At 43.7% G+C, this 24,627-nt stretch overlaps 2 protein-coding genes, 1 long non-coding RNA gene and 1 pseudogene across 52 annotated transcripts in view; 3 read left to right on the top strand and 1 right to left on the bottom strand.

The window, feature by feature from the left end:
• PBRM1 (polybromo 1) overlaps window positions 1-14,332 on the top strand; it is a 150,135-nt gene extending 135,803 nt beyond the window's left edge. For 16 of the 50 annotated variants that reach the window (XM_077993048.1, XM_077993042.1, XM_077993039.1 and 13 more), the window contains 4 exons: window positions 4,161-4,316; window positions 8,836-8,906; window positions 9,017-9,233; window positions 11,450-14,332. In XM_077993048.1, the coding sequence (XP_077849174.1) occupies window positions 4,161-4,316; window positions 8,836-8,906; window positions 9,017-9,233; window positions 11,450-11,622 (617 nt within the window). In that variant the 3' untranslated portion in view covers window positions 11,623-14,332. Of the gene's footprint in view, window positions 1-621; window positions 787-4,160; window positions 4,317-8,835; window positions 8,907-9,016; window positions 9,234-11,449 lie in introns of all 50 variants that reach the window. The other 34 variants (XM_077993018.1, XM_015130740.3, XM_077993028.1 and 31 more) reach the window with 3 other exon arrangements.
• On the top strand, window positions 7,707-7,804 carry LOC114676546 (U6 spliceosomal RNA; annotated as a pseudogene).
• A 1,613-nt stretch (window positions 14,333-15,945) lies between the features above and the next one.
• Window positions 15,946-23,458, top strand: LOC144339231 (uncharacterized). The gene is made up of 3 exons (XR_013414024.1): window positions 15,946-16,250; window positions 17,044-17,481; window positions 22,058-23,458. It is a non-coding gene; the product is annotated as an uncharacterized LOC144339231 (long non-coding RNA).
• On the bottom strand, window positions 17,984-23,490 carry UQCC5 (ubiquinol-cytochrome c reductase complex assembly factor 5). Its single transcript, XM_002802794.4, has 2 exons — window positions 23,201-23,490; window positions 17,984-19,426 (listed from the first exon to the last, which is right to left on the bottom strand). Exons 1-2 carry the CDS (start codon window positions 23,349-23,351, stop codon window positions 19,365-19,367), a joined length of 213 nt encoding a protein of 70 aa, XP_002802840.1. The 5' UTR covers window positions 23,352-23,490; the 3' UTR covers window positions 17,984-19,364.
• Window positions 23,491-24,627: the final 1,137 nt, after the last annotated feature.

Below are 24,627 nucleotides of genomic sequence, written 5' to 3'. Positions count from 1 at the left end.
ATTAAACATGACTTCTTTGCTTCATTAGAATGTAGAAATTAGTTGTTTCCCTAAAACCTTCTGAAGGAGGCAGTCAGCTACTTTTCCCTTACAGAGTTAATTTTCTTCAGCTGCTAAACCCCATGACACTCATCATGAGTCCTCAAATCTAAGTAAAATTGGGTACAAAGAATCAGGAAATATATATAGTAAGTAACAATTGTACCAAAAATTATAATGGGCCATGGAATTGCTTCATGTTGAAATTATAAATAATCTGTAATGCTATTAATACTAGAATAATGGTAGCGCTTCTCATCTTCAGGGTGCCTCGTGAGATTAACCATGGTGGTTATGCTGGTGACGTGTTTACATAAAACCTGTGCTTTCTGAATGTGTGTTGCAGTCTTAACATTCTTGAAATCTTTGCAGACCAGTTCTCAAGATGGGATAGGAAAGCTGGACTCTAGGTTACCGAGTGAAATCGGCCCGACTCCTCCTGTGTTGAGACTAGTCATCTACTGTTCCTTCCATTGAGACAGAACTGTTGCCTGTGTTTTTACTAGTCCTGTTGAATGCAATGGATGGTATTTTGAATTCCTGGGTTAAAAACAGAATTGAAAATCTGAAATGCCTTTACAGAGCGGGCAGCTAAAGTTGCTGAGCAGCAGGAGAGAGAGCGAGCAGCACAGCAACAGCAGCCGAGTGCTTCTCCCCGAGCAGGCACCCCTGTGGGGGCTCTCATGGGGGTGGTGCCACCACCAACACCAATGGGGATGCTCAATCAGCAGTTGACACCTGTTGCAGGTAAAAACAGGAGCTAAGACCATTTTTTTCCACTTTAAGAAATTCCTTCATTTTTTTTTTCTCCAATAAGGAGTAGGCCACAGTCTATTGCCTTTTCTCATGACAGATTCAAAGTTTGAAGTCATCCGTGTTGTCCTATATTGCCTTTCCCATATGGGCAATGCCTCCCTTCTGCCCCAGAAATGGGCCCTGGGCCCAGCCCTGGTAATTGGTAGGGAGCAGCTCTTCCCTGGCTATGGGCATGGTCTGGTGATGTTCTCCACCCCAGACTGCTCTTGATAGAGCACTATAGCAGAAAATATGAAAATAGACCCTGAATTCTGTTCTAGAGGGACTCCCAAGAGAAAACACAAAACCAGTCTTTAGGTGGTGTTGATTTTCCCGTCTCATTCCAGTATTCAGTTTGCCTTGTTCTGCTGCAGCCATCCTTAAAAGACTGACCATTTAAAAGGATTTTTTGACAATGAATTGTAAATCCTTTCTTGGTCACCAATGTGCATGACTGCTAAATAGAATACAAAGTCCTTATTCAATTCATTGTGCCCACTCTGTAATGCTTTTCTATTTAATTACATTAAACTGCATTTTCTGTTAGTATCCCAGTCACATATTTAAAAAAAAAAGAAAAAGAAAAAGAAAATGATGAATGTGGTTTGCTTGTGTGTGTTGTCTCTGGTTCTGGTAGCCATAGCAAATTTGACTCTTCTTGAATTGAATATCTTTGTCTGACATGTCTCCAATGAGAAGCCTGCAGACCACTTCTCGGGCCCCTTCTTTGAGATCTCTCCAATCCTGGTGAGGTCTGTACAAGCCACCTGTGTTTCTTCTTAAGCAAGCAGTCTGACCTCTTTCACAGGAAGTCCAAGATAGTGTTGTTCAAGGCAGGCTTGTTGGAATGCTGTTTTTGCTGTTTCGTTTTTGCTTTTTAAGGAGGAGTAGCATAGGACAACTTTTCCATTGTCGCTCCTAACTTTTGTGATGGCAACTTCTCAAATGCACTGTCGCTGAACTCAGCAGTTGCACTCGCCAAAGCACATCTGAATCATGGCTTTCAGTACTTTCAGTGTAACTGATGTTGATCTAACAAATCTCATAATCGCCTGCTCTATTCCATGGCCCATTTTGGTTAATGGGGTTCCAGAGGTTTTTAGAAATCAGGCCTTGAACATGGGGACTTTGAAAGTTAGAATTCCCTCATTGACATCCTGTTTTGTTCTATTCGATGTGTGACGTTGTGGCACTGTGCCCTTGACTTCAAAACCCAGGGACACATTAACAAAATAAATACAAACAGCTAAAAACAATTAAAAAAAAAAAAAAAACAACAGCAGCTGCAGCATTTTAGCTCCCTGTTGGGGAAGAACATTATAGAACTCTATGGATGAGGAAGGTGGTCCCTCTAGAAAGCCCCTGCTCCATTATTTAGGGTGTGCTGTCTAGACTTCTGGGCCCTGGGAGTGAAAAGCAAGCATTTTCTACAGTAACCACTCTTTGGTCCTCAGGGGGAACTCTGCAGCTAAGAGGGTGACTTTTCATGGTTTTACAGGTTTCTTAGGGCCTGAGTCTTACTTATTAGCCTTGTTGCTGTCTTGAGACCAGCTTTGCTTACAAGCATTGAAGCTCATTTGAACACATGTGACTGGGATAATAAATGCCAAAGTACAGTTTAATGAAGACAAGTGTCATGTCTTTCAGTTCTTAATAATTTCTTCAACCACAGCCCGTGAAGGCTGCGTTCAGATGGGCTTTTGTAATTGAAAGCAAAGCCTCTTAACATCCTTAAATTTCCCACCTACTTAACCCTAAAAGCTATAACTGGTGGTGTGGTTAAAAGATTGGTAGCATTGGATCTCTTCATGTTTAATTAAGATGATGGTGTCTGTTCAAAAGTAGTTTTTACTCTCCGAACTCTTCATTTAAAAAGAAATGAAAACTCATAATCTTATTATAGAGAGATTATTATTCAAATTTTTGTAATTTGGTTTAAGTAATTTTAAGTTTGTCAGTCAGCTTAGGTATGACTAGTGAAGCAGGGTGAATTGATCTCAGAATTTTTAGTAATTTCATAGCCTTAAAAGACCAAACTTTTATAAATAAATATCTTTGAAATCTTCAGGGAAAGTCCAAGAGTAAAATTCTCAGAATCTGAAGTTTTCCTCTGTTTGACAGAGTCCCTCTACAAAGAGTATTTTATAAAAATGAGGTTTGGCACCAGTCCCTCAACCCTCCCTTTGCAAGAAGCTGTGACCAAAGGTGATTCCTTTTTCGGGGGAGCTTTGTGTTCTTGTTCATTATGATCATTACAAATCCCAGAAAAGTCAAGTTGTTTTTCTTGTTTTAAAAAAAATGCCATGTGGTTTTAAAGGTCTTTTGATAGGTGAGTCCTTGACATTTTGAATTTTTTTCTTAAATTTATTCCTTCTGCCAAAAATACTTGTTTGCTGAAACTCTTCTCTAGCCAGTGGAAAATATTTTGTCATGTGTAGGTACGGTTTGAAAATAAAGGAATAAAAGCCTCTGTTCACAGAAATTGTGTACCTCAAATTAAAATGCTCCCTGTTAAGGTTTATATGAGGACATTTGAGCTTGGAGACTGATGGCATTTGGCATTTTCTGGTATCAGCAGAGCCTGATTCTCCAGCCATTCCTCCGTAAAGTCTGTGTGTAGGCTCCTGAGTGACCTGGGCTTGGTTGGCTTGGGAGGGTTTAGGTTTTATCTTTATCACATTTTTAGATCTAAAGAATGAAATATCATTTACTGTGATGGTTCTTAGAAGCTGTTCCCCAGCTCAAGCCCAAGCACAATCCATTCTTACCAGCAGTGGTAAGGCTAGAAAGGAGGAGTAGATGTAGAAGTCTTAAACAATTCCTGCCCCCAAGCTGGAGAACCATGCTTTGTGATCAGGACTATGCGCCTCATTTCCCTCCATTCCTATTTCCCCTCATGTGTACCCATGATAGGCATATGAGTGTGGGCAGAGTGGAATGATGGGGTTCATACTGTTCAGTTAGAATTGCAGTCAGCAGAACTGGTCACACTGTTTGAACAGCTTGCAATAATTATGACCTTGGGAAGGCTGTTACTAGAACTCTTTATTATTATTTAACTGAAAACGTGCAGCATATTTACCCCAGGGAAAATAACTACAAATAATAGTGTACTAAGTACTAATTCATCCCAAAATGTTGGGTCTCATATTTGTAACTTTTTATTTTGTTCTTTATTGCAACAAAATAATTGCACTAATTGCTGTTATATCATGCAGTACTAAGGGTGCTTTATTCATTGGTAGTGCATGTGGGGGATAGTTGTTATTACTTAGCTCATGTTGCATGTTAATGATGCATGTCTGAAATTTGTTGTGTCCTTCAAGGCATGATGGGTGGCTATCCGCCAGGCCTTCCACCTTTGCAGGGCCCAGTTGATGGCCTTGTTAGCATGGGCAGCATGCAGCCACTTCACCCTGGGGGGCCTCCACCCCACCATCTTCCGCCAGGTGTGCCTGGCCTCCCAGGCATCCCACCACCGGGTAAGAACTTCATCCTCATTCACTCATTAATCACATCTTCATATTCTCTTTTTCCTCTTTCAACCAGTTGTTCCAGGAGGCACCCGTGGCCCACTGTGGCCAGGCCTCCCCTCCCTGAGAATCCCAAGGGTGTCAGCAGCAGGGCATGTCCTGTGCATTGAGCAGGTGGCCCAGCACTTGTGCCCTTGTGCACCTGGCTGCTGGCAGCAGCACAGGACACATGGTGGAGGCCAGACTTAGCAAACCAAGGGACAAGAGGCATACTCTATTGATAACCACTCAACTAATTTGACATGTCCTTGAAAAGCCAGACTGCCTAAAAGGCTGTGCCCTCTTACCAGTGAATGAAGTTTCCCAAATTGCTAGTTCAGAGTAACATATAAAAGCACTTTTTGACCCTGAGTTGCATTTCTCCCTCTGGTGCAATTCTTATCTCACAGGGTATAGAGTATTGTTCCATCTCCTTCCAGGCTCCTCAAGCAGCCTTTCTAAGGGGATTGCAGAGCTGCTAATGTAGAACTCTTCAGAAATCTTTCACTCAGTCTGCCTTAGGAACAAAAAGCAGGGAGGCAATGAATTTTCACTGAAATAATTTTCTGTATGTAAGTTCCCTAAGAGGCATGACATGCTGGGTGTAGTGGCTCATGCCTGTAATCCCAGCACTTTCAGAGAGTGAGGAAGGTGGATCACTTGAGCCCAGGAGTTCAAGACCAGCCTGGGCAACCTGGTGAGACCCCATCTCTATAAAAATTAGCCAGGTGTTAGGCCGGGCATGGTGGCTCATGCCTGTAATCCCTGCACTTTGGGAGGCCAAGGTGGGCGGATCACTTGAGATCAGGAGTTCGAGACCAGCCTGACTAGTATGGTGAAACCCTGTCTCTACTAAAAATACAAAAGTAGCTGGGTGTGGTTGGGGGGCGCCTGTAGTCCCAGCTACTCGAGAGGCTGAGGCAGAAGAATCACTTGAACCCGGGAGGCAGATGTTGCAGTGAGCCGAGATTGCACCACTACACTCCAGCCTGAGCGACAACAAGACTCCGTCTCAAAAAAAAAAAGGGAAAAATTAGCCAGGTGTGGTGCATGTGCCTGTAGTCCCAGCTACTCAGGAGGCTGAGGTGGGAGAATTACCTGAGCCTGGGGAGACTGAGGCTACAGTGAGTGGTGATCCCACCACTGCACTTCAGCCTGAACGACAGAGTGAGACCCTGTCTCAAAAAAAAAAAAAAAAGCCTGACATTAAAGAACAGCCTAGCCTACCCCCCAGCTGTAGATATTGGTTTGTCTGTCAACAGAAGCTTAGAAGTTCTTTTACATAGAAATATATAAATGGATTCCAGAAATAGCTATATTCATTTTCACTTTAAAATGTGAATTAGCAAGTTGAAAGATTATTTTAAAGAAAACCTGAATGAAAGGAAAATCACATGTTCCCATATTAATTGCCATCATCTGCAAAAGAACTCTTAGCTAGTAATCTGGATGGAGGGAATGTGACCTTTGGAAGACTCAGAAAGCATTTGGTCCATTACCTAAAACATCAACTAAGGGCCCAACCCAGATGGTAAAATGTGGGTGGAAACTTGTTAAATTTGCTTGTACCAGTGTTGGACCTACCAGTGATAGGGTTTTGCAGGGTACCAAATGATGCTTTGGATCATGCACCCAGCAGTGTGCAGGGTGAGCAAACTTGGTGGCCTGGTCTGGAGCCTCCAGCCACACTGTTTGTGAGTGTTGCTTAGAATATAGCCATAATTCCACAGAAGCATTTGCTCCAGGTGTTCCCAGAGGAGGAAGTGTTTGTAGGGTTAGGTGCTTCATATGAAAACAGTGGACTGTGTGAATTGCTGTTGCAGCAGGAGTCAGTCATAAGGTAAATGTTCCCACGTAGCAGGTAGACTTGGCCTTAATTTTTTGCCCTCTCACCTTGACACAGGGTATCACTGAGCCAGTAAGACCAGGCTGGAGTTGACACCTTCTAGGTGCACTTAGTGGGAGCCATGTCTAACACCAGTACCCTCTAGGTTGCAGATGTCTTTTGGTGGGTGTTGGGACATAGCTGTCTTCCTTTCCCCCTTCCTGAAATTCTAAATTCAATTTGAGGGAAGCCCAACACACCTGCTTAGAACTGAGGAGGTGGCCGGGCACGGTGGCTCAAGCCTGTAATCCCAGCACTTTGGGAGGCCGAGACGGGCGGATCACGAGGTCAGGAGATCGAGACCATCCTGGCTAATATGGTGAAACCCCGTCTCTACTAAAAATACAAAAAAAAAACTAGCCGGGCGAGGTGGTGGGCGCCTGTAGTCCCAGCTACTCGGGAGGCTGAGGCAGGAGAATAGCATAAACCCGGGAGGCAGAGCTTGCAGTGAGCTGAGATCCGGCCACCGCACGCCAGCCTGGGCGACAAAGTGAGACTCCGTCTCACCAAAAAAAAAAAAAAAAGAATTGAGGAGGCATGGCCGGGCGCGGTGGCTCAAGCCTGTAATCCCAGCACTTTGGGCGGCCGAGACGGGCGGATCACGAGGTCAGGAGATCGAGACCATCCTGGCTAACACCGTGAAACCCCATCTCTACTAAAAAATACAAAAAAAAAAAAAAAAAAACTAGCCGGGCGAGGTGGCGGGCGCCTGTAGTCCCAGCTACTCGGGAGGCTGAGGCAGGAGAATGGCGTAAACCCAGGAGGCGGAGTTTGCAGTGAGCTGAGATCCAGCCACTGCACTCCAGCCTGGGCGGCAGAGCGAGACTCCGTCTCAAAAAAAAAAGAATTGAGGAGGCATGACCGGACACTTTTTGAGGCTGAAGTGGGAGGATTGCTTTGAGCTCAGGAGTTCAAGATCAGTGGGCAACATGGTGAAACCCCGTATCTATTTTACTTAAATAAAAAAAAAAAGAAGCAAGGAGTCAGGGAAGTCCCCCTATTAGTGCCTATGAATGCACATGTCTGAGCAGGCTTAGAGGAGCAGGGGATTCATTGAGCTCTTCTGGTGACTCAGCTCACATTCTCACCAGCTGCCCCGGCATGGCATTTGTCAATAGAGGAAGCAGAAGAGTTTGCTGATTTGTTTGTGCTGCCCTGCAAAGCAGTGATTTACACAGTTTAGGGAGCCACACCGTGTTGTGGAGTCTAAGGTGGGTGAGTGTCCTGGGCACAGGAGGTGATGGACACAGAAGTTAATAATATATTGCTGGAGCACCAGCTTACCCACCACAACCTCTTCATTCATTCACGAATAATCATCAGGATCCTACTTTGGTGATCCGGGTGGACATCTGGGTACTTGGAATATAAAACTCTCTGCTTTTTAAACAGAAGCTTTTTTACTTGTTATTTTCTAACAAATAAGAGGCTCTCTTACGCTTCCTGGAAGTGGCATTTAACAATTCTGAACCTTGGTGCTCGCTTCAGCAGCACATACACTAAAATTGGAACAATATGGAGAAGAGCATGGGGCAAGGATGACATGCAAATTCATGAAACAGTTCTGAACTTTAGAATGAGGAGCTGCTCCTGCCTGGACAGAATATCACGATTTTTAATCCGAAGGGACTATACACTATGAAGTTACCTCCTCTCGATTGTTCTACACAGCATTTGTTTAAGTTTTCAAGAACAGTTCACCACAGTTTTAGGTTTATTTATTTGTTCTTAATGAACTGGCTCCCTTGCCTATTTCTGTATTTTATCAGAATAGCAGAATGCACCCTGAAATCAAAAGAGCCTCTGACTCTAAATTTAGGACATCTCATTATTATCAGCTGTGCCTGTGAGACAACAATTGCTCGTGAGCATTCACTGAGGGAAGCTTACAAAATTACTATCAGGGACATAGTACAAATCTAGTAGGGCCATAAAGTCTTTCTGTTCCTTTGTCATTTTGCATATAAAGTGATAGCAACAAGGTTACTTCACTTCAGATGATTCCTTTTCAGAGTGCTACTCTATCAGATGGAAATGTTCTCTCTCTGCCAGCACTAGTGACTCCAGTTAGAACCAGCTCCTAATGGTCTGGGAGGAGATTGCAAGGCTCTGCCTTCAACCTTCACAAAGCTCATTTAACTATACACTTCCACAGCCTCTTCCCTTGTGTCCCTACTGTCCTAGCACATTGCCTACTGCTGAGCCTGATTCCAGTGCCATTTCTGCTGAAATTAAATACAGGCTTCAGTTGCAGGAGAATGTGTTGTCAGAAGAAATGTAGAGGTATATTCTTGAATGTAGAGGTATATTCTGACAATAGCTTACCTAGAGAAATACTAGAATTTTATGCAAGGTTCAAATCATTTCTAAGCCATAATTGATATACATCTGACAGATTGTTCTAGTATTACACTTTAAGTACCTAGAAACAAAACAACTTTCTCTTCAAATCCTGTTGGGGTGCTTAGGATTCCTAGCTACAAAGATTCAAGGGCAGAGGTACATAAGTTTGAATTATGAATGGCATAATTTCTTATCAGACAGTAGTTTTTCAGTCATTTCAACCCAGAGCCTCTAATTGTGCCATTGCATTCTGAATTATAGGTGTGATGAACCAAGGAGTGGCCCCTATGGTAGGGACTCCAGCACCAGGTGGAAGTCCATATGGACAACAGGTGAGCTTCCCAGTTTGATTTTCTAGGACTTGACAGAATTCGAGTTATCCTCCTTCTCAGAACATGTGCAGTCTCTTTCTGCCTCACCATGTGGTCCTGTACTCTTTCAGGTGGGAGTTTTGGGGCCTCCAGGGCAGCAAGCACCACCTCCATATCCCAGCCCACATCCAGCTGGACCCCCTGTCATACAGCAGCCAACAACTCCCATGTTTGTAGCTCCCCCACCAAAGACCCAGCGGCTTCTTCACTCAGAGGCCTACCTGAAATATATTGAAGGACTCAGTGCTGAGTCCAACAGCATTAGCAAGTGGGATCAGACACTGGCAGGTAAGGAGATTCCTTCTAAATAAACCTTTGTGAAATACATGTTTCCTCAAAGCTGTCTCACTGCTGTTAGCATATTATATCATACAATAAACACCCCTTTTTGTTATACAATTAAAATAAATTATATATTTCATAAATGGTTTGGAGTTTCTTTGCGTGTTGACATAACACACTGAAAATGGTTTGTTTTGTTTTTGAGACGGGGTCTCGCTCTGTTGCCCTGGCTGGAGTGCAGTAGCACGGTCTTGGCTCACTGCAATCTCCACCTCCCAGGTTCAAGTGATTCTCCTGCCTCAGCCTCCCCAGTAGCTGGGATTACAAGCACGTGCCACCTCACCTGACTAATTTTTATATTTTTAGTAGAGGTGAGGTTTCACCATATCGGCCATGCTGATCTCAAACTCTTGACCTCAAGTGATCCACCCACCTCGGCCTCTCAAAGTGCTGGGATTACAGGCGTGAGGCACTGTGCCTGTCCTGAAAATGGTTTTTGGAAGTTTTTGTTTGTTTGTTTTTATTTTTGAGACAGTCTCACTCTGTCACCCAGGCTGGAGTACACTGCTACAATTTCGGCTCACTGCAACCTCCGACCCCCAGGTTCAAGCGATTCTTGTGCGTTAGCCTCCTGAGCAGCTGGAATTACAAGTGCTCACCACCACACCCAGCTAATTTTTTTATTTTTAGTAGAGATGGGGTTTCACCATTTTGGCCAGGCTGGTCTTGAACTCCTGACCTCAGGTGATCCACTCACCTCAGCCTCCCAATGAGCTGGGATTATAGGCGTGAGTCATGGCGCCCTGCCTAAAAATGGGTTTTTTTGGCCAAATTTCAAAGCCTAGTTTTCTCATAAACATCACTGCCATCTTTTTAAGTATATTCTCTTTTTTTTTTTTTTTTTTTCCAGGCGTTTGGACGTTAGTATAGATGCATTGGGTAAATTAAAAATGATTGGCCAGGCACAGTGGCTCCCACTTTGGGAGGCTGAAGTGGACAGATCGATTGAGTTCATGAGTTTGAGACTAGCCTGGGCAACATGGCAAGACCCCGTCTCTACAAAAAAATTAAAAATTAGCCAGATGAGGGCCAGGAGCGGTGGCTCACTCCTGTAATCCCAGCACTTTAGGAGGCTGAGGCGGGTGGATCACTTGAGGTCAGGAGATCAAGACCAGCCTGGCCAACATGGTGAAATCCCATCTCTACTAAAAATGCAAAAATTAGCTGGGCGTGGTGTCTGGTGCCTGTAATCCCAGCTACTTAGGAGGCTGAGGCACAAGAATCACTTGAACCCAACCCGGAAGGTGGAGGTTGCAGTGAGCCAAGATCACACCACTGCACTCCAGCCTGAGGGACAGAATAAGACTCTTGTCTTAAAAAAAAAAAAAAAAAAAGAAAAAAAAAAAGAAAAAAAAGAAAAAAAACTATTTTACCTCAGTTTAGCAAAAGGAAAAAAAAAATATTAGAAACCTTTTAGGTTATTCATTTAGTTCAGCATACTTGTGTATTTTCAGTATGTACTGAAGTACTTGTGTAGTTTCTGGAGAGAAGTTTGGAAGTTTCTATTGTTCTTGATTTCTAAACCAACTTTGGGCATTTCATTTCATTTCATTTCTTTTGAGTAGAAGGTATGTTTTCCCTTTCTTCACGTTTACCTTTTTAGGAATTTTCGTTAACATTGAAGTAATTATTAAATATAAGGGATGCCTACAAAAAAATAATGATCAGGCTGGGCACAGTGGCTCACACCTGTAATCCCAGCACTTTGGGAGGCCAAGGTGCGTGGATCACCTGAGGTCAGGAGTTTGAGACCAGCCTGGCCAACATGGTGAAACCCTGTCTCTACTAAAAATACAAAAATCAGCCAGGCATGGTGGCAGATTCCTGTAATCCCAGCTACTCTAGAGCCTGAGGCAGAAGAATCGCTTGAACCCAGGAGGTAGAGGTTGCAGTGAGCTGAGATCACACCACTGCACTCCAGCCAAGGCAACAGAGTGAGACCCTATCTCAAAAAAATAAATAAATAAATGTATGATCAAATTTTTTAGTGCCTAGTAAAATGATACAAGAAATGTGCCTGGAAATATTCTGCAGTTAAAATTCATAATATTTGATAAATATTCAATATTTTGTGTTTTAATAAGTCTGTCAGATCTTAGAATTGAGGGAAATTTTGCCAACTTCCAATTCCAATTTCTGTCTCTCTGTACTTTAATTTTCAGCTCGAAGACGCGACGTCCATTTGTCAAAAGAACAGGAGAGCCGCCTACCCTCTCACTGGCTGAAAAGCAAAGGGGCCCACACCACCATGGCAGATGCCCTCTGGCGCCTTCGAGATTTGATGCTCCGGGACACCCTCAACATTCGCCAAGCATACAACCTAGAAAATGTTTAATCACATCATTACGTTTCTTTTATATAGAAGCATAAAGAGTTGTGGAACAGTAGCCATTTTAGTTACTGGGGGTGGGGGGAAGGAACAAAGGAGGATAATTTTTATTGCATTTTACTGTACATCACAAGGCCATTTTTATATAAGGACACTTTTAATAAGCTATTTCAATTTGTTTGTTATATTAAGTTGACTTTATCAAATACACAAAGATTTTTTTGCATATGTTTCCTTCGTTTAAAACCAGTTTCATAATTGGTTGTATATGTAGACTTGGAGTTTTATCTTTTTACTTGTTGCCATGGAACTGAAACCATTAGAGGTTTTGTCTTGGCTTGGGGTTTTTGGTTTTTTTGGTTTGGGGTTTTTTTTATATATATAAAAGAACAAAATGAAAAAAAAACACACACACAAGAGTTTACAGATTAGTTTAAATTGATAATGAAATGTGAAGTTTGTCCTAGTTTACATCTTAGAGAGGGGAGTATACTTGTGTTTGTTTCATGTGCCTGAATATCTTAAGCCACTTTCTGCAAAGCTGTTTCTTACAGATGAAGTGCTTTCTTTGAAAGGTGGTTATTTAGGTTTTAGATGTTTAATAGACACGGCACATTTGCTCTATTAACTCAGAGGCTCACTACAGAAATATGTAATCAGTGCTGTGCATCTGTCTGCAGCTAATGTACCTCCTGGACACCAGGAGGGGAAAAAGCACTTTTTCGATTGTGCTGAGTTAGACATCTGTGAATTAGACTATGGTGTCAGTAATTTTTGCAGAACAAGTGCACAACCCTGAGGTATGTTTAGTCTAGGCAGGTACGTTTAAGGGTATTTTGATCTATTTATAATGAATTCACAATTTATGCCTATAAATTTCAGATGATTTAACATTTTAAACCTGTTACATTGAAAAACATTGAAGTTCATCTTGAAGAAAGCATTAAGGTATGCATGGAGGTGATTTATTTTTAAACATAACACCTAACCTAACATGGGGAAGAGAGTGTGTAACTAGATATGAGCTATGTAAGAAGCATAATTGTGAACGAGTAGATTGATTGCCTTCTACTTTATTTTTTACAAGTATGTTTTAGTATTCTTGATTTCCTCATTATCAGATGTATTTTTTTCTTTTAAGTTTCAATGTTGTTGTAATTCTCAACCAGAAATTTAATACTTTCTAAAATATTTTTTAAATTTAGCTTGTGCTTTTGAATGACAGGAGAAGGGAATCATAATTTAATAAAATGCTCACTAGAAAGACTATTACAGATGCCAAACACTTGGGTTTGGTGACCCTGTCTTTCTTATATGACCCTATAATAAACATTTGAAGGCAGCATAGGATGGCAGACAGTAGGAACATTATTTCACTTGGCGGCATGTTTTTGAAACCTGCGTCATAGTAACTGGGTGATTGCCATTGTGGTAGAGCTTCCACTGATGTTTATAAGCTGAGAGAGTCACTCTCAGAGGATGCTTTTTTCCTTTTAATCTGCTATGAATCAGTACTCAGTTGTTTAATTACTGTACTTATTAAATCATGAGGGCAAAAGAGTGTAGAATGGAAAAAAGTCTCTTGTATCTAGATACTTTAAATACAGGAGGCCCTTTAACTTAATTGCCTTTAGTCAACCACTGGATTTCAATTTGCATCAAGTATTTTAAATAATATTGAATTTAAAAAAAATGTATTGCAGTAGTGTGTCAATACCTTATTGTTAAAGTGAGTCAGATAAATCTTCAATTCCTGGTTATTTGGGCAACTGAATCATCATGGACTGTATAATGCAATCAGATTCTTTTGTTTCTAGACATCCTTGAATTACACCAAAGAACATGAAATTTAGTTGTGGTTAAATTATTTATTTATTTCATGCATTCATTTTATTTCCCTTAAAGTCTGGATGAGACTTCTTTGGGGAGCCTCTAAAAAAAACTCTTCACTGGGGGTCAAGTGGATCATTAGAAGCCAGAGCTCTCCTCCAGGCTCCTTCCCAGTGCCTAGAGGTGCTATAGGAAACATAGATCCAGCCAGGGGCTTCCCTAAAGCAGTGCAGCACTGGCCCAGGGCACCACTAGACAGGCCCTAATTAAGTTTTTTTTTTTTAAAAAGCCTATGTATTTATTTTAGAATCATGTTTTTCTGTATATTAACTTGGGAGATATCCATTAATATTTAGGATATAAGATTTGAGGTCAGCCGTCTTCAAAAAAGAAAAACCAAAAAAAAAAAATTCTGACTTAAAGTACAAGTAAACTATACATCTTTTTTTCATAAGTTTTAGGAACTGTAGTAATGTGGCTTAGAAAGTATAATGCCTAAATGTTTTCAAAATGTAAGTTCCTGTGGAGAAGAATTGTTTATATTGCGAACCAGGGGACAGAGGGGAACCTATAGGTTTAAAATAGTATGTTTGTCAGCCAACTGATTTAAAAGGCCTTTAACTGTTTTGGTTGTTTTTTTAAGCCACTCTCCCCTTCCTATGAGGAAGAATTGAGAGGGGCACCTATTTCTGTAAAATCCCCAAATTGGTGTTGATGACTTTTGAGCTTGAATGTTTTCATACCTGATTAAAACTTGGTTTATTCTAATTTCTGTATCATATCATCTGAGGTTTACGTGGTAACTAGTCTTATAACATGTATGTATCATTTTTTGTTGTTCATCTAAAGCTTTTTAATCCAAATAAATACAGAGTTTGCAAAGTGATTTGGATTAACCAGGTTTGGTTGTTCTGTTAAAGTTGTGTCAGATGTTAATTTCAAGCAGATTTAACTCCTGCAAGCCCTGATTTTATGCTGACGAGGATGGTGACTGCCAATTTAAGAGACTAAAGCTCCACAGGTGGAGATGAAAGTTAGTGTCCAGACCTCTGGTTCAGGGCTCAGGCTGCATTAACACAGAGCCAAATTTAGTCAGACTGCAGCCTGAAGTGCCCCACGCCACGCCTCAGGCTAGCAGTCAAGGAATTCCTACATGTCCTCAGCATGGGCAGAAATGCAGGTTGAAATTAAAATTGGAGAGTTACTGAGGGCGGAAAGTGAGGAAAGCATGTCCTCTATCATAAAGCAGTAGAGCCCACTTCAAATAGCTTGTCTGTGGCCAGAAGAAACAGGTGGCCCAGGTGTCTTTAACATCTTTATAAATTCTTAAAACATGACCACGCTTTTAATAGAAAGTGTTGGTAAAGTCAACCAACTGTTTTCCTCTAATATCACTTTGCAAATCCCTGTGGTTCTGTTCTCCTGAATTTAGGATAGTACCGCCATCTGTGCCCTGAGCATCTTTTGAACAATCATTGATGTTTAGCTAGACATCCCATCTGAACACTGAGCATACAAATATTGCTATTACTCTGTTACTTTTTTGTTTGTTTTGTTTTGAGACAGAACCTCACTGTCACCCAGGCTGGAGTGCAGTGGTGCAACCTCGGCTCACTGCGGCATGCGCCACCATGCCTGGCTAATTTTTGTATTTTTAGTATAGAGACAGGGTTTCTCCATATCGGCTAGGCTGGTTTCGAACTCCTGGCCTCAAGTGATCTGCCTCCCTCAGCCTCTGAAAGTACTAGGATTACAGGCATGAGCCACCGCACCCAGCCTACTCTGTTCCTTTTTAGCCTGGAAGTATGCTAGGTCCCTGAATGAAAGTTCAGAACTAAACGAATTAATGGACTGTCCCTTTTCCCTGTTTTGGCTATTTCATGGTATTTATATCTTGCAGATAGCACATAAATGAGACAAGAAACTCCAGATTTAATACATGTGTGAAGACTAAGTACTAATATGCTTTACTAGGAGATAAATTACTTTGGAAAACAACAGGGTCCAACAGAGAGAGAGAGAGAGAGAGAGAGAGAAATTTTTTTTTTTTTTTTTTTTTTTTTTTTTTGAGATAGAGTCTCGCTCAGTCACCCAGGCTGGAGCGCAGTGGCGGGATCTCTCCTCACTGCAAGCTCCGCCTCCCGGGTTCAGGCCATTCTCCTGCCTCAGCCTCCTGAATAGCTGGGACTACAGGCACCTGCCACCACACCCGGCTAATTTTTTTGTATTTTTAGTAGAGACGGGGTTTTCACCGTGTTAGCCAGGATGGTCTCAATCTCCTGACCTCGTGATCCATCTGCCTCGGCCTCCCAAAGTGCTGGGATTACAGGCGTGAGCCACCGCGCCTGGCTAAGAGCATGTTTTTTTTAAAGAGAGTTAATTCAGTGTGAAAAATTTAAACACACACAAAAAACGGAGATTAAATATCACATCAGGGATGTAGGTAAGACTTCCAAAATAGAACTGCTAGATGAACAAAAATAACTCATTTATTCGCTGCTTTTTTTCTTTCTTTTTTTTTTGTTTTTGGGCTGTAATACTCTTTTACCATTATTAGGTACTTTCTCTATCAATTCAGATGATAAAGTGACATTCCAAAGCCCATGTTCTTTCCCCAACACCACAGTGGAGGTGGAGTTCTAGCAATAAATCCTAACCAGGTTTTCAGCATTCTGAAATAAGTATCGTTCTTGAAATTTATTAAAATTTATGCCCTGTAGTTTACAGTTGGTGGTACTGCAATTCTTTTCACTTTTTGTTTGTTTGTTTGTTTTTTGGAGACAGGGTCTCACTCCATTGCCCAGGCTAGAGTGCAGTGTTGGGATCACACTTATTGCAGTCTTGACCTCCTGGCTCAGGTAAATCTCTCACCTCAGCCTCCCAAATAGCTGGGACTATAGGTGCACACCACCAGGCCTGGCTAATTTTTTGTACTTTTTGTAGAGACAGTTTCACCATGTTGCCCAGGTTAATCTTGAACTCCTGGGCTCAGGTAATCCTCCCACCTCAGCCTCCCAAAGTGCTGGGATTATAGACATGAGCCACTACTCTTGGCCTCACTTTAAGTTCCCTTAAATAGTTCAGTGTCTGATAAGTAGGATAGAGTCATATTCCTAGTAGGAGAGTTAAAAATATTTTTGAGGCCAGGCGCGGTGGCTCAAGCCTGTAATCCCAGCACTTTGGGAGGCCAAGACAGGCGGATCACGAGGTCAGGAGATCGAGACCATCCTGGCTAACACGGTGAAACCCCGTCTCTACTAAAAAAATACAAAAAACTAGCTGGGCATGGTGGTGGGTGCCTGTAGTCCCAGCTACTCGGGAGGCTGAGGCAGGAGAATGGCGTAAAACCCAGGAGGCGGAGCTTGCAGTGAGCTGAGATCTGGCCACTGCACTCCAGCCTGGGCAACAGAGGGAGACTCTGTCTCAAAAAAAAAATATATATATATATATATATATTTTATATATATATATATCATATATATATTTTTTTTTTTTGAGGGAAAATTAAAAGCTTATATACCTTAACTGAGTGCAGTGGCTCATGCCTGTAATCCCAACACTTTGGGAGGCTGAGGTGGGAGCACTGCTTGAGCCCAGGATTTTGAGACCAGCCCAGTTAACACAGCAAGACTCTGTATCTACAAAAAATTTAAAAATTAGCCAGGCATGGTAGCTAGATAGTCCCAGCTACCTGGGAGGCTGAGGCAGAAAGATCGCTTGAGCCCAAGAGTTCAAGGTTGCAATGAACTATAATCATGCCACTGCACTCCAGCCTGGGTAACAGTGAAACCCTATCTCAAAAAAAGCTTGCTTGCACCCTGGCTAACAAATGAGTTCTCACTCACAGCATCCAAACTAATATGCTCTGAAAACCTGCTTACATTGAATACAAAAATTGCTTTGGTAGTCTACCTGCCTAAAAGTCAGTTGTCCAATCTTTTTTTTTTTTTTGAGATGGAGTTTCACTTTTGTTGCCCAGGCTGGAGTGCAGTGGTGCAATCTCGGCTCACCGCAGCCTTTGCCTCCCAGGTTCAAGTGATTCTCCTGCCTCAGCCTCCTGAGTAGCTGGGATTATAGGCATGCACCACCACACCCGGCTAATTTTATATTTTTAGTAGAGACGGGGTTTTTCTGTGTTGGTCAGACTGGTCTCAAACTCCTGATTTCAGGTAATCTACCTGCCTTGGCGACCCAAAGTGCTGAAAGTACAGGTATGAGCCACTGCACCCGGCCTTTTTTTTTTTTCCTTTTAATAGAGACGGAGTTTTGCCCAGGCTGGCCTTGAACTCCTTGCCTCAAGCAATCCTCTGGCCTGAGCGTCCCAAAGTGCTTGGATTACAGGCTTGAGCCACCAAGCCTGGCCATCATTTTCAAAGTCTGTTGTCCTTCAATAAATTAACATTCTAATGGAAAGAAGAAAAAGAAAGAAATGGAGAGGAAAGCCCTAGGGAAGGCTAACACAAAATTCAGTCTAATGGTTCTCTGGGGTAGAAGCGGGGGGATGGGCAAGGGAATGAACCCACAGCAGACACAGAAGTTAGCCAATGGTTTTATTAGTGTTTACTGTTAGTCTTTGTAAAAGGTATATTTTCTATATGTACCAAACTCCTAAAACAAGGTGGATTAGGGCAAACATGGAATATGGCCATATAATTGAGAGAATCATACTATACTTTTTATACAGCAGTCAAGTCACTAAAAATGGTTTATCAGGTTAGGTTTACCAGGAATCCTAGATGACACAACTGGGCATGAGAATATGATGAACCACCGTCCTCTCCCTGGTAGTAGAGGTCATTACTGGCCTTTCACATTCAAGCCATCTCCCAGCTGTGACTCTGGGCTTGCTGTACTGTAGTGTAGGTAGTGCTTTAATGAGATGTGAGTAGTTAATGGTTCTTCTTTACTGAATTGGTTCTAACATAAGTGGACTAAAATTAGGAGAAAAATCTCTAGAAAAAATTAGGAGATATGTTTATGGCAGAGATCATTAACTTGATACCCTGTGGCCTTAAGCATCAGCTTTATTCTCGTGCAATAGTTAGAAACTATTCTGAAACTTAGTCTTTAGTATGTAGATATTTTCTTGCTTGAAATGATGTTAGATGTGGTTACGCAAGCATGGAAAGGTGTCTGCTTTTTCTACCAGGCTGATCCAAAGTTACACTGGGTCAAATTGCCAAATCACTCAACAGACTGAGCCTCTGATTTAGCTCAAGTCTGGGATTGCCTTATGCTGTGTAGGTTCACTTTCTCACGGAAGGAGCAACTGTTTCTAGCAGCTGAATGGAAGAGCAGCATCTTCATCATAGAGTAGCATAAAACCTGTTGCCCAGAGTCCTCATGAAGGTCCAGTCCTCGCAATTTAGTGGAGCCAAGCGAGGGAGGCGCGTATTTCTGTTCATTGAGAAATGCGTAGTCAATCAGGAATTTCCACCACCCTAGCAAAAAGTTTATAGTCTAGTAGCTGGCAGAAATATAACCTGCATAATTATCCTGGCTTAAATGATCTTGCAATAGAGAATGTGTCCATAATTTAATTTGAATTCTGCAAAAAAGTAAATAAGGTTATCATTAGTTGCCTAAAAACAAAGTTGCCGAAAACAATTCAGGCTTCACTGAAAAGCATCCTGATTGATCCTTGAATTGTTTTAAGAAATATTTCATGGACTAGATTCATCGAGTGAGTGTCTTAGGAGGAAATAATTTTCCCACAAGTGTTGTCCTGCAGTGACTTGGGAAGTACTCAAGCAGAGACAGAACTATAAAAATTCTTTGCAAAGACAGTTATTGGAATATTGTGCAGCTGATCAAGGACAAGCTGTGTCAGAACAAGAGATCTGAAAAGTACATTTTAAAAGGCACTGAAACCAATAGTAAAAATTCATATTGACTTTATTGACTGCTGAAGTTCAGTCTCATTCATCTTCCAGCCTTCTCTGATACTGTCTTTCTGAGGCTTTTCTACGGTAGACATCATCTGTATCAAACAAAAAGTTGCTTAGATTTTTAAGAAACATATTTAAAATTAAAACAATCTGAGTAATTTAACCAACAGTCTAGGTCTGTCACCTACTTCTGAATCTTGGCATTAATATTTAACTCAATGCCAAAATAAACTTAAAACTTAAGTTAGATGAGGACTATGATAATGGAGTTCTAGACTTAAGAGTAAAAGTCAGTGTCTTGAAAGATAGAATCACGTCTTAGCACATCTCTTAGTGTTTTAAGCTTTCCCTCACTTCCTTCTCCCCCATAATTTCTATTCTGTGCTCTGAAGTCATCCTTCTTAACTAAAACCTGGCTCCTCAAAGGCACTTCTTGCCTCTTGGCTCTCTGATGCTCCCTCTCCCATACCCAGAAACCTTCAGGTAGGGAGAGGAGATCAGTTTCCTTGTTCCAGCTGCTGCTTTGCCAGACCTTTGATTCTCCACCTTCATGTAAAGAATCTTCTTCCAGGCCGGGCACAGTGGCTCATGCCTATAATCCCAGCACTTCAGGAGGCCAAAGGTCAGGAGTTTGAGACCAGTCTGGCCAATATGGTGAAACCCCGTCGCTACTGAAAATACAAAAATTAGCCGGGTGTGGTGGCAGGCACCTATAGTCCCAGCTACTCGGGAGGCTGAGGCAGGAGAGTCGCTTGAACCCAAGAGGCAGAGGTTGCAGTGAGCCAAGATCATGCCCCCACACTCCAGCCTGGGCGACAGAGCAAGACTCTCTCTCAAAAAAAAAAAAAAAATCTTCTTCCTTCATGGCTCATGCTATTTGTCTACCAACATCTTTCTTTGGCACCTGCTCTCCATCATGCCCCTTCAGTCACCAAAAGTGCTGGCCTCTAGCTCAGGTTCCTTGCCCCTGTCCTGTGCCTTCTCCCCAGATACCACTCTTACCCATGGGGATGAAGCTTACCCAGCCCCCTTCACCTTCAACATCTTCCAGTCATTTGCAGGGCTCCTCTGAAGGATGTCTGTTCATACCACAACCCCCATTACCTTTCCAGCCCTCCTGTCCTTGGACCTCAGGTTTCTTCCCCAGGCCTTCCGCCCGTCTTCCCCACTCAGCTGCCTCTTGTTCTCTCTCCTGGCAAATCAGCTAAAATTCTTTCATACTCTTGTCAGTATCTTAACTTCCTGACACAACCTCAAAACCCCAACCACTGATTAATCCAACTTCCTCCCTTCCCCATGCTTCACCCTGCTTGCTGTGCACTGAGGGGCCAATTTATGCCTCTAACTGGGTCCATTGAGGTGTCTGACAATCCTGTTTCCTCAGCCATGATCCTGACTCTTCTTCACCCACCCCGTAATGGCCATTTCCTCTATTCCTTCACAGAGGAAACTCATCATAAGGAACTCTTCCAGCTAACTTCCAAGGGCTTACTCCTGTCACCCAGTTCTGGTCCCACCCTCTCCCACCCTCAAGGGTCCAGTATCTCCAGCCTCTCTCCACCCTCTCCTTCTAGATCATTATTTGTATATCCTGCAGTCTCTCCTAGAGGAAGGGGGTTACCTCCCCTTCAGAGCCGGACTTCTTTAACCTCTTTTCTTTTGTGATAACAAATCTTCCTGGTTTCCTTCCTTGCCTCTCTGGCCATTCTCAGTTACCCTTAAAATGTTGGGGTTTGGGCCAGGCACAGTGCTCACACCTGTAATCCCAGCACTTTGGGAGGCCAAGGTGGGCAGATCACCTGAGGTCAGGAGTTCGAGACCAGCCTGACCAACATGGAGACACCCCATCTCTACTAAAAATACAAAATTAGCCGGGTGTGGTGGCGCATACCTGTAATCCCAGCTACTCCAGAGGCTGAGGCAAGAGAATCGCTTGACCCTGGGAGGCAGAGGTTGCGGTGAGCCGAGATCGCACCATTGCACTCCAGCCTGGGCAACAAGAGCAAAACTCAGTCTCAAAAAATAAATTAATTAAATTAAATTAAAATGTTAGGGTTTGGCCAGGCGTGGTGGCTCAAGCCTGTAATCCCAGCACTTTGGGAGGCCGAGATGGGCGGATCATGAGGTCAGGAGATCGAGACCATCCTGGCTAACCCGGTGAAACCCCGTCTCTACTAAAAAATACAAAAAACTAGCCGGGCGAGGTGGCGGGCGCCTGTAGTCCCAGCTACTCGGGAGGCTGAGGCAGGAGAATGGCGTAAACCCGGGAGGCGGAGCAGTGAGCTGAGATCCGGCCACTGCATTCCAGCCTGGGCGACAGACTCTGTCTCAAAAAAAAAAAAAAAGTTAGGGTTTGACTTCCATCACAATTTGCTTGTGAATGGTTCACGAATCCCAATTTCTGGCCCAGATTTGCCTCCTGAGCTTCAGCTCTGTATAACCATATCTACTTCATCACGTCCCAGATGGTGCCCAGGATGGCCCTGCCTGTGTTCTGCACGTTCAGGAAATGCACCACCCCTGCCCCAGGTGTCCCACCAGAAGCCTCCACTCCTCATCTCCTGAGTCCACTCAATTACCATGCCCTGTCAGTACTACCTCTGGGCTGTCTCTTACTTCCACCCCTTCTTGGCATCCTTTCTGCCCCAACCTAGACCAGGCCACCGTCTCAACTCTAGACAGCCATACAGCGTAACTGTTCCTACCAATCTGTCCACAAGGAGCCATTCTCCACATGTTAAATCCTCTCCTTAAAATGAATCCTTGGGATCCATTCCTGATTCTCCAGTCCCTTTGCCACCCTGCCCAGGCACCCTTCTAGCCATCCCCACTTTGTTCATCTGCTTCAATCCCTCAAACACACAGCATACTCTCACACAAGTGCTCCTACCACTGCTATGGAGATGCTTTCAATTCCACACACCTTCCCCTCATCTGACTGACACCTACTCAGTCTTCAGGTCCTACTTTACTTGGTAGCTGCTTCCTGAAGCCTTCCCTGCACCATCTAGTCCAGTTGATGTGCCCAACCGAGATTCCTATGTTCCTCCCACTTCCTTCTCACAGCACTGATCACTGCGTGTGGTAACTGTCTTTATCATCTTCTTTCCCATTAGAGCTCTTCTGGGGTAAGGGACACCTCTGCCTTTTTCATTACAGCCCCTCAAGAATGTTCATTAAGTATCAATGAATGGATGAATAGAAGGACTAAGGATCTTTAGGAATCACTAACGTAACAATTCTTTAATTGGGTTGGCAATTCACAAACGATAGCGTTTCAGGAGAGGGGCAAAGCAGAAAGGGCCGAGGGGTTGGGGAAGTCCTGAAAGGAACTGGCCTGTCCAGAGTTAATGCTCAGTAATGCAGAGCCAGGCATTACCACTGTCTTTACAGTGCTGATCATCTGGACCCAGACCAAAGACCTGGTGCCAATGACTGCCCTGTAAAGGCAGTGGTAAATAGCAAAGTCAGGCAGATCAGCTCCCTCCAGAGTTTGGACAGATGAGTCCAAAGTGAAATGGCTATTTAGCAGGAGTTTCCCTGACCCCTCATATCCACCCCCTTCTACGATTGTTGTGAGCAAGTCCGTTCCTTAGGCGATGTCACCGGCACGGGTGAAGGGCAGGCGTGAGAGGGCTGGAAGCACGTGATCTCGCCTCTAAGTGCAGGGAAGGTCGCAAGGTTGGACGCCAATGTGCCCGGCCTACAAGAGAGCCAGGCCGCCCTGACTGCCAAGCGAATGGAACTGCACTTGCCCAGCGTTCTGAGTGGAATGCGCACTTTGCAATCTGAGAATACTTCCCAGAAAAACGGATCCCTACGCCTCGTGCCTTCCTGAAAGCAGAGACTGCTACCCCCTCACTTACAGAAGGTCTCCTGGCCTACGCGCACTTTAATCATGATCCACTCCATCGTTCCTCCCAGGACAAAAAAGAAGGGCAGGAACCGGTAGATGCCAAGTCGCTGCTTCCCGGGCACCCGCTGCAGAATCCGTCTCACCTGGGCCCTGGTGAACATGCTCGACCGAGGTCGTGGAGATGGGTATGGCGGAACTACGCACTGGAACGCCCGGACGCAGCCAAGGCCGGCCCCGCCCGTACTCGCCGTGTACGGCAGCCTGGAATACTAACGAGCGCGGTACGGTACGCGTACGAGTGCCGGAAAGCTGGGCGCCGACCTCCTAAAGCAAGGCGGATCAACCAATCAGAATGCAGCGGGGGGCGTGAGGCTCCGCCAATCAGAGTACGCAGGGTGCGCGTGCTCCCTGAGGCCGAGCAGGGCCAGAAGCTGCTGGCGCAGGCGCCTCAGCTCTGGAGGTGGGGCTGCCCAAAAGGGAAGGGCAGCCCACGTGGCGTCGGCCCGGCCCCGCCCTCTGCCTCCCCAGTGCGGGTCTGAACTCGGAGCTGGCAGCCGCGCCCCCTACTTTGCCACCGCCATTTTTATTCTTAATACCCAGAGAGAAGTGATAACCCTCTCGGATGGACTATGTACAGCACCACATTCCAAAATGCAATTATGCAATGCCTTGCGTTTATTTCGGAGATGTGATTGGTGCCTAGACTTCTGAAGTAACAGAATTTGATATGGAGTGTTGAAAGCTGAACTTTATCAATGATCACAGCAAAAATCTAAGCGCTGCGTGAGATACCTAAAATTAATAAAAGCTATGTTGTATGGGGCACTTACCGTTCTACAGGAACTTGTAGGTGCTTTACTCACAACAATCGCAGAAGGGCAGGATAGTTAAAGAGCATGCGCTCTGTTATCAAACCACATCCCTGCTCTACAGGTGCTCCCTTAGCCCATCTGTGCTTCAATTCCCTAAGCCGTAAAACGGAGGCCTTGTTCTGACGCTGTGAGAATGTAGTGCGGTAATAGGAATGAGGCACTGAACACAACCCTGGAGCATAGTAACTGATTAACATTAGTTAGAATATTCACTATGATGATAATGATTGGCAGAGCTCTTCCCATGTATTCCCAAATATGGTTTTTGTTTGTTTTTTGAGACAGGATCTCACTCTGTCATCAAGGCTGAAGTGCAGTGGCGCAGTCTCGGCTCACTACAAACCCCTCCTCCCCTGCTCAAGACATCCTCCCACCACTACAGGGGTGCACCACCACACCCGACTAATTTTTTAATTTTTTGTAGAGACGGGGGTCCCACTATATTGCCCAGGCTGGTCTCAAACTCCTGGGCTCAAGAGATCCTCCTGCCTTGGCCTCCCAAAGTGCTGCAATTACAGGCATGAGCCACCGCGCCCAGTCTGAACGTGTATTCTTTACATGTATT

The sequence above is a fragment of the Macaca mulatta genome, chromosome 2 (assembly GCF_049350105.2).
Source record: "Macaca mulatta isolate MMU2019108-1 chromosome 2, T2T-MMU8v2.0, whole genome shotgun sequence".
In the NCBI taxonomy this organism is placed as follows: Eukaryota; Metazoa; Chordata; class Mammalia; order Primates; family Cercopithecidae; genus Macaca; species Macaca mulatta.
Note: the sequence above shows the minus strand (reverse complement) of the source record. Positions and strands in the feature narration are given on the sequence as shown.